The sequence below is a fragment of the Channa argus genome, chromosome 24 (genome assembly GCF_033026475.1).
Source record: "Channa argus isolate prfri chromosome 24, Channa argus male v1.0, whole genome shotgun sequence".
Classification (NCBI taxonomy): Eukaryota; Metazoa; Chordata; class Actinopteri; order Anabantiformes; family Channidae; genus Channa; species Channa argus.
Genome location: NC_090220.1, coordinates 8,486,839 through 8,496,655, shown reverse-complemented (window position 1 = coordinate 8,496,655; position 9,817 = coordinate 8,486,839). Strand labels below are relative to the sequence as shown.

At 40.3% G+C, this 9,817-nt stretch overlaps 1 protein-coding gene across 1 annotated transcript in view; it reads right to left on the bottom strand.

The window, feature by feature from the left end:
• Positions 1 to 3,967: 3,967 nt before the first annotated feature.
• Positions 3,968 to 9,817, bottom strand: part of pknox2 (pbx/knotted 1 homeobox 2) — an 89,734-nt gene continuing 83,884 nt past the window's right edge. Inside the window, exons 14-17 of the mRNA XM_067494913.1 lie at positions 6,901 to 7,043; positions 6,316 to 6,530; positions 5,000 to 5,751; positions 3,968 to 4,621 (exon numbers count right to left, since the gene is read on the bottom strand). Coding sequence (XP_067351014.1) covers positions 4,563 to 4,621; positions 5,000 to 5,751; positions 6,316 to 6,530; positions 6,901 to 7,043 — 1,169 coding nt within the window. The 3' untranslated portion in view covers positions 3,968 to 4,562. The remainder of the gene's footprint in view (positions 4,622 to 4,999; positions 5,752 to 6,315; positions 6,531 to 6,900; positions 7,044 to 9,817) is intronic.

The following is a 9,817-nucleotide window of genomic DNA, read 5'->3' as shown; positions in this document are numbered from 1 at the left end:
TACCCTAGATAATGAAAGCTAGTGTGACAAAATTAGTACTCAAAAAATTGGGAGGGCACATTCCCATAACCCCAGTGGAAATTGTGTCCTAGGCATTGCCAAGATTTTTAGATGAAAGGTGTATTGCATTACTTTAGGACCAAAGGTGTCCTTCACCATTCCAGACGTACATGAGCAGCCTTCAAGGTGACCAGGAGGAGCGGTCCTCTGAGACAGACCTGCTGTACGCATGTCCATCTGTCCTCTGTTCATGAGTCCTTGTCCAATTGTCCTGACCTTTGTACACATATAATCCCCTAAGAAAGTGACTTCATTTGTTCAGCCTCACTTGGTTTCAAGGGAAAATGTTCACGTTGGATAAAATGTGCTCTAAATGTTTTGTTTTACCTGCTTCCAATACAAACGGAGCCTTGTAGCCCTCTGCTAGCAATACTCCTCCAGATTATTTCTGCATACTGTTTTATCAGCTTCTACTACTGATGTGCTGCACCAAGCTTCAAAACACTGTATGATCAAGATTAAGCATCTTGTGCTTGATAGGTAACCTTAATTTATTCTGCATCAGATGGTTTCAGATCATTAAACCACGGCTTGTTCTTGCATTCATTAATGAGTGAAGTTACTCTTCCTACAGTATTTGAAGATATTTCACACAAACCTGAGAGTTAAGAATCCCTAATATTTTAATGAAAAATGACCTTTAAGTGTTATTCAATGGCCAGTTCATGAATGTCACCCAACAGTTGTTTTCATTTGAAAGTGGGTTATTTAAAAAGGAATGAGTAACTATTTTATACTAGCAGTGTTGGCTACTATTAAATAAAGAGAATAGGAAACCCATGGGGAAAGAAACACAGATTAGTAACTCAAAAAAGGAGCAGGCTTAAAATCCAACCTGTGAGTCAAATTCAAACACCCTGTGAAGATGAGGAGCTCTTCAAGCTGAGTGGGGTCAATGAGGACGGCTGTGGATTGGGCTCTTCTTCTTTTTGGGATAAGCTTCTCTAATTAGCAGTCTGAAGTGAGTCACTACAATACTGAGAAAGCTGGGTAAAAACTCTGAAGCAATGACAGCTTGATTTATTAGTGATGCTGCCAAATTTGACTAAGTTTGATGTAGCTTTGGAAAAAGCTGGAAACATTTTAGGTTAAATTTAGGTAAAATTGAGAAATATATATCTTTTCTTTTTTCATCTTTGTTGCAATAGATCCTTTATGCACAATTGTAATTATTTAATTATAATAACATTAGCTCCCAAACACAATAATAAACCTTCATAAAAAACACAGAAATTATTTACCACTGATTTGAAATTGTAAGCTTGGAAAAAAACATTCATAAACATTGAACATAAATAAATTATTATCATAATCAATAGCTCAAATTAGTACAAAAATAAAATGCAGTTAGGAGCTCTTGAGACGCCTTAAAAAAAGGAACTATGGGTAACAATGTTTGAGATCAGATACTCTGATTCATAACCATTTTTGCATGTTTAACTTTATATTTTATTTTTTTTATATTTTAATATTTCTGATTTATGATATAATATGTAGCGAGTAAAACAATATAAAGAATATGAACAGTATAAGCAGTATTGCAGCGACAGTTTTGTGTTAAAAAGAAAGAAGTGGTACCTTGTAGCTGCATAATATCAATGGTGCACATACATTTGTGAACAGGTGTTAACAGAACGAAAAATGTTGGATGGTTACAGCGACCATCACTTTTACTTTACGTTTCTGTCTTCGTTCCATGGCCATTGCAACAAGGGTGGGGGGTGGGGGGGTGAGCTGTGATGAATCAATTGTATCGTGACCTTAAGATTACCTAAACTGTGCTTACGGGTTTACTCTCAGCTTATTTGCATGCTGTCACCACTTCGAGACTCACTTTAAATTCATCTTAAAGCTGATCTATAGGCATCTGACCTTGACTCCTTTACAGTCAGCAATCAAAATGGCAAAACAGCATATTTGTAAAACCACAACACAGTAAAGTGTAGCTGTAGTGCAGGGCACGAGCAGAGCCTCCATAATCACTATTCTGCCTCATGCATCAATTCTAATTAGATGGTAGAGTGGTCAGTCTTGAAGCAACTCAATCCGCTACACTCACTACCCTCTTCTGACAACAACCTCACACACTCACACACACACTGAATCATTCCCATACATAGAGGAAACAGGATGAGTGCATAGTTACTGGATGTTTCTATCAATTCCCTTCAATACGTGCAGAGTTGATGGAAAAGGTTAGGCCTCAGAGAGTTGCCGAACCATTTAACATTACAAATTCATTCGCTTGGATCCTGCATTGCTGCTGTGCTGTGAGCTACATGAAGACTCGTGTAAACCATGTGATGGTAACCCCTCAGTATTGTTCAGCTCTAACAAAGTCATCAACATTTTCCAAGCAGACAGGAATGACAGCGTGGAGCAGGCGAAGGACATCTTTGATATCTCATTTCACTCAGTTGAGTCCTGCCTTAAAAAATGAGCATCACGCCCTACATTTTAGGAAAGATTAACTACAAACAGTGGGGTCCAGCCTGCTGACATGGCTGAACTCAATGAAGATTGCCAGGAGTTTCTTGATTCCAAAAGGCAGTACTCCAATCACAGCAACACCAGCCTCCTCACACATTCTGACTCTGGGAAATTGGCTGCAGCACAGAAGCTTTTACAGTCTCTGGCACAGGAGTCTGGACCTGGTGAATGCCTGATAAGGCAGATTCGAATGAGACTGCATTCCCCTTTGTTTTGATTAAAGGAATTATAAATATCAAGAGTGACCCCAGTTGTGATGCAGCCTTAAATGAATATATTACTATCAAAACAATGTGGGCAGTCTAGTTTGAGCATGACTCAATGATGCCCTCAAGTGGCCTGAAGAAGCCAGCTGCAGCCAACACAACAACAATACCACCACAGACTGTACGTTTTTGCCTCACTGTGAAGCTCAGTTTTAGGTTTGTTCCTGTTCAAAATACGCCATTGAGTATATTCATTATCACCATCTGCCTTCTTTTTTCTTGCTCTGTGCCAGATGGATGATGGAGGATGGGATCTGACACGCTTGAGTGTTGACGACAAGAGAATCATCAGATATTCTTTACAGTTTGAGAGTAGAGCCATGAAAGCCTAACCATTATTTCAACATAGATGATATCTGAAAGCTGAAAACACATTTGCTATAAAGTGCTCCATTGCCCACGACTTCCTGTTTCAATACTAAAACACAGTTTTTGCTTTAATATAAAATACACTCCTTTTATAAATGACCCCTATTACAGACACTAATCGAGGCCTTCCCCCCCCCCTGACTATTTGGTCACTTTTAACACAGTTTTTGGTTGATGCCAAAATTTGGCTGCTGAATCATCAGGTTAATTGTCAGTAAAACATGAATAACAAGCGCTTTGACCAAAAACAAGTCACAATCATTTACTAGCTGTGTCAAAATAATTTTGAAACCCACATTTGTATAGCTGCTCTTTCTGTGACTGTGATCATACCAAATTATATTTTTTAATAAAAGCGTTAACAAAGACTTATTAAGATTGTAAATACAACTTTAACTCCTACAACCATCACTACAATTCACAGTAACCTACCAACTAACAAAATGTCAAGCCTTTTAAAGTAATTAACTATGAACTTAATAAGTGATTTTTTTTTACATTTACACAAGTATTTGACATTTGTGTGCAGTAACAACACTTAGTCCCTTCACCTCTGAAACAGCCTGTGCTAAAAATAAAGAGGGTTAAAAGACAAGAGGCTCTTTGCTTTCTTTAAAGAGATGGTTCATTTTGACCTTCACATGTATTACACTTGTAGCTTGTCAAACATTTTATAAAGGTAAATTATACATGTGCAGAAACTCCTGGGACTTGATATTGGGGAAAACCCTGGTAGTTACAAAAAACACCATTTATTTAGATATACAGCACACTTTTCAGAATTCACAGAAACAACAAAGCTTTTATTTGCCGATTCAGTAAATAACAATTACATAAAGTAAAAAAAAAAAAAAAAAGAACGCGAGTACATAAATTACAATGTTCAGTGACTTTCAGTGACAATGTTCAGTTTTTGGCATACCTGTCACAACCCATGGTTCTTTGGGCTCACAAATACCATGCAGTACACCATATATTATCACAATAAACCCAAGTCATCCTTACAAATAGTTTTTGGTATAATCCTAATTGAGATCTATGCTTGGTATTATTGCATCATAATTACAGTATGTACAACAGGCGTTTTCATTCCAATGCTTCTCTTTGTCTACTAGCCATTCCTGGCTCCATAAATATAAATAGGACCCAAATGAAAAACAGAAGGTCTGTGCCCGTTACAGATGCATGGCTGCTGAAAATTCAAAACCACTCATGTTTCCAGGCAAAGTTGCCCTGTAATTGTAAACGAGGCTTTTTTGGTAATTAGACCATAGAAACCCTAAATTGGTGTCCACAGTCTTTAAGGATACAGTACTGTAGACAGTGTCCCAATCCCCCCACCCCACTGTTATCACATTGATTTGGTCCATAGGAGGCTTAGTAATGACTAAATGGTGCAGTCTCCTTCAACTCATGGTACCCCTGGTGGTTTGGCTCTGTAAAGAGACGAAGAGGGCAGTTAGGGCTAGAAAGTATCTATGTCTTCTACATTACCCAGCGCCTTTTAAAGACCCCTTTAGAACTGTAGCCTTATCTGATTGGTTTTCAAAAATAATGCACAAATACCATACAGTTATACAACGATGCAATGGATTCACTGCCTACAGTTGCACATTTCTTAAACTACATTCTCGGTTCCCCTTGGATTCATTCCTGTTTATTCTACCTTTTATTTAAACCGTCTGCTATTCATTTTTAGAGTCTGTATGTGTAGTTTCTAGTTCACTTAATAATTTTCTGTACATCCCAAATGATGTAGATAAAAATAGCCACTAGCAGAATGCGTTTGAGTGAGTAGATAAGTGTTACAGTACCCAGACTCATATTCTCCTCCACCAGCGGCCTCTTCTCGCTGCAGTTTACCACTCTTCCCTGTGCCGCTCCCAGAATAGTCATGATATCCACTAAGTTAAGCTTCCCTTCCTCTTTGGCCTCCTCGACCTCCTCTGCCAGCTCCATCGCAGCCTCTTCACGCTCTTCTATCTCTTCTTGTGTCAGCATTGGACCTAAGCCCTGCCCTGCGGTGGTGTTGCCCACCTGTGGGGGTGCCAGGGAGCACAATGCCCTCACCTTACCATAGGACCTCAAGTGTGCTACATTTGCACGTAGGAACAGCAGGAGGACATTGAGGTCATTCAGTGGGCAGCCTAGCCTCCGACGGTTGATGAGATCCAAAGCTGGAAGGACATCGTAGACAGCGATGAAGGTAGTGTCCCAAACAAATAGACGGATCAGACTGAAGAGGACAATGGGAGCCAAAAGGACGTAGATTGCGCCGTTGGCCACACTTATAACCTGAAAGACTAACTGGCCAATCATTTTACACTGAACCAGCTCAGGAACCCAGTTCTGATCACGCAGCATGCCAGTCCGGACAAAGCAGCTGAATTCATCCTGCAGGAAGGCTGACAAGTGGAAGTAGGCCAGATAGAGACAGGCAGCGCTCATGAAGGTCAGGAGGAGGAAGCCACGCAAGAAAAGCATACTAACAAGGAAGTAGGAGTTGTTTTTGCATTTTAGGTATCTCTCCAGTAGAGGGTACTCAAAGTATCGCTTCTTCTTGGCCCTGCAATTGGACAAGAAATGAAAAGTCAGCACCATGTTTGTTTGTTTTTAACCGAGGCTTTATTGTAATAATTTACTACATATATAGTACATGTATGTGCTCTGCAGTTAAGCCATCCAGACCTGGTGCATGGACTCTACCCACTCAGCAACCAGGCCACTTATGTTCACACAGCTCCAGACATTCCCAGGGAGCCTTCCAAACCAAACCACATTTTTCTACTTTTGGCCACTAGAAGATTCACAGTACAACACCCAAAACAGGTCTCTATGGTCGCTCTTGAATCCTCTCTCAACTTCTCAAACCTCTCTCAAGGGTTGGGTCAACACACTGACAGCAAACAATCACCTTTGTAACCTTTGGGCAACATTTGTCTGTATTTGGTCATGAATTTATCCAGTTTTTCTACGGGAATGAATAATGTTTCATTTAACACAGCATTGTCTAGTTTGTGTTGAAACACAAACACACTGATTGGAAAATATGTAGAGTTTATTTGCCACAGAAACATAGTTAAGAGAAATGAATATTCATGCTACAAGCCAACGGCCAGTGGTCTCTTACCTCTGCAGTTCAGCCTGAAATGTGAGTGGGTTCTGAGTGTTCTGGCGCATATCCAGAATGCTTTGGGCCAGTCGAATAGAGCGGTTGTATGACTTGTCCAGTTCGTCAATTATGAAGAGCAGGTCTGAGCCCAGAGTGGGCATGACGAGCTGGCGCCAGATCAGAGCTGGCAGGTACATCAGCACTGCCATGGCCAGAAGAGAGTAAGGGAACATCTGGGTGGATAATGAGAAAAAAGAGTGATGGAAATAAGATGCAAATAGAGCAAAAGAATTGAATAAAGCTGACTTGTCACGTAAACAATGGCTTTACAACCCACTTTTACAAAAGAACAAGTACAAGTCCTGATTTAAAAAAGTTTTTCTGTTGGTGAGTGGGCTTTAGATGTCCGCTGCGCTGGATCTTAATACTTAGAAAAAAGATTTTAGCAATGGAACAGGTACTGTGCCTTTAGGTTATGGTGACATTTTCAACAAATGTCTTACAAGTTACAGTAAGAAGAAAAAGGTTTCATCAGCAGTATAACATTATCTGCTACTTTAGGCAGGAATAACAAGCAAGCCTGATCAAAATCTATCAACTTACTTTGTGAACCCAGAGAGAGCGCTCCTCAAAGTTCCCATAGCTGTCAAACTCATGATGCATGAGAGAGTCCCAGCAGTATGTGTCTACATAACTGGCCTGCTTGATGGTGAAATTGCTGGGAGGGAAGCAGCTGATCTGAGGCCCTGCAGAATAAACAAATGTCGATGTATAACATCATTCACTAATATAGGGAATTGATAAAGCCAGATCAAAGAAGGCTGCAGAAACCAATTTGCCTGTAAGCAATGTTTACACATTTTTAATATCTCATGCACGCACACACACAGACAGACACATAGTGTCTCAGTGCTTCTTACTGGAGGTCCACTACGAATATAGTCTAGAGAAATCATGGCAACCTCACATTTAAAAACCCTGGGTGACTCCATTCCAAAATGGGCTCCACCACCTTATATTTAGTTCACCTTGATATTACCACTTACAGCCAAACCACTTGAATCCATGCACCATAGTCATTTCTCAAGGGTGCTCCACCCTTAAACAGGGAGCGAGGGAGGAGACACACCAAGGGTGTGCCCCAGCTACTGCACACACAAACACACAGCTTCTATTTATTACAAGCAACCTCAACAGTTGCCCTGCTCTCTGTAAGTAAAAACATACTGCTACTAATTTGCTGTCAAGGTGGACTTTCTTGTACCAATCCAACTCATTATAGGCAGCTGTTACATGGCCCAAGTGTGTGTGTGTTTATGTGTGTGCATATAGTTAGTTGTAGTTACAGTTTTTTTAATAGTTAATTTTTGACGTGTTGATGATCACACCTAAAACATCGGTATCATGCCTAAAGCTATGATTGACAACTATTTCTCTTTGCCCATCACTAATGTGGTAAGAACCATGATCAGACAAGCAGGCAGGGAGGCTGTGTTGGCCCTGACAGACAGACAACCAATCACACTCACATTCACACCTATGGGCAATTTTAAGTCACCAATTAACCTAACATACATCTCTTTGGACTGTGGGAGGAAACTGGAGTACACGGAGTAAGCCCAAATCAATATGCGCATAAACGATCCGCTGTGGCGACCCTGAGCTCACGGGATAAGCCGAAAGAACAAAAAAATAATACAAAATTTTAAAACACAGATTTTCACTATGTTGAGTACAAGTTGGTAGATTACTAAATGAGCCAAGCAAATATAATGTTTCAAAATGGCCTTGTGTTTTTAGGGCTTCTTAATAATTTTATTATTAATTGCTGTACTCTACAGTATAAAAACACGGGCACAGGTCTAGATTTACTAAAACAAAGGTCAGGTGATCATATGAAAGCTAAATGGAGCCTTACTTGCTGCTATCACTCTTCTTTTGTATCCTGTCTAAGAATACGTATCTAGCTCTAACAGACTTCAAGTTATTTTAGAGTGAAATTAAAAGTGTTTCCCTGATGAGTTGCAGTGGAAAGCAGCAATTTGCACTGGAAATTGTACAGCTTTGGAGGGACATTGGTAAAGTCTTCTTGCCTTAGATCATTTAATACATTTTTGTACAGGATTATAGTTTTTGGCCACATGGTTTACAATTTAAAATCCAATTTTACCAGGAGACACTGTCACAAGTAAGACCTGTTTCACTGTGCACATCGGCACCTGGCTGATATTTTAAGAAAAATGTCAACCCTTTCCTTTACATTACACTTAGTGACGCCCCTGTATGTTCTCACGCAGCTTACTGTGGAAATTGTTTTTTCCAGTTTGCTTGTGAGAGCATATGTGGGTGTCTGCATTGACAAGTCATTCTAAATTAAAAACAACAGCACATGCCTTTTCATGAAATCTTGTAAAATATTCTCACCCCTCAACTCCACACGCCTTCGAGCCATTTGGCAAAGCATGGGAGCCTAAATTTCCACCACTGCTCCTATCTTCTACTCCCCTGTTAACATTGACAGATCATCCCTACATTTGTACTTGGTACAAGAATTCTTGGCTTAGAGTCCAGGTGCGAGTAGACCCAACTGCAGACAGCAGCACAATCATGCACTGTTGTGAAACTGACAACCCAGCAGATAAGCAGCCAAGATCCATCAGTTGAGCCGCCTACCCCGGCACCATGTCGTGTTCTACACCCCCACCCCACGCCCCGGTTAATCAACATATCCTCTCATTTGACTCAAATAGAGGGGAGCTGCTACAGAAGAACTTTGCCTTGTAATTACAGTGTGCCAGTGTTAGTGAATGCTGCTCTCAATCATCCCCATGGCAATTAGAATCAGGAGCATCAGGCTGATTGCAGACCAGCTCTGCAGAGACAATGTTTAGTTCAAAGTCAATGGAGTCAGCTTCTCAGCTAGAGACTTGTAGCGTGGACTTGAATGAGGTCTATGATTGACAATGGGAAGACAGGTGGTGGGGTTGCGTAATGTAAAAGAATCACTAAATCCTATTCTCTCTGGTCTGAGTCGGGTCTGGCAGTAAAATAAAAAGCAAGTAAATAACCTGCAGAATGGATTTTGTGTTCCCATTAATTCCATGCTGTCATATCATTAGTGCTACTGTGGTATCCATTGTGCTGAGTAGGTCTTAATGAATCCTGCCAGTCAGTGTTTTTCCAGTTATGATGGATGTTTAAGTGTTTTCTTCCTCTTGCTTCACAGAGCCCTAATTTTGTTAAGGAAAGTGCCGTGTAATTACAGCTCTCATTGTTAATATTCTGTTTCATCAAGTAGGAACTATACAAGATGAGGAGAGCTAAGATAAAAGCCTGCTAAGGAAGAGCAGAGACTTCTCATTATTCAGGGCTTTTAACTCACACACATTTGAGTCACAACTGATGCTTCCAGTTTCACCTTTAGTGGCCTTTTCTGCAGACTTTCACTTCTTTAGAGCATAAAAACTTAGAATTTGGTCCAGGCTTTCGGGTTAACTTTGGATGAACTATGAAATTCATT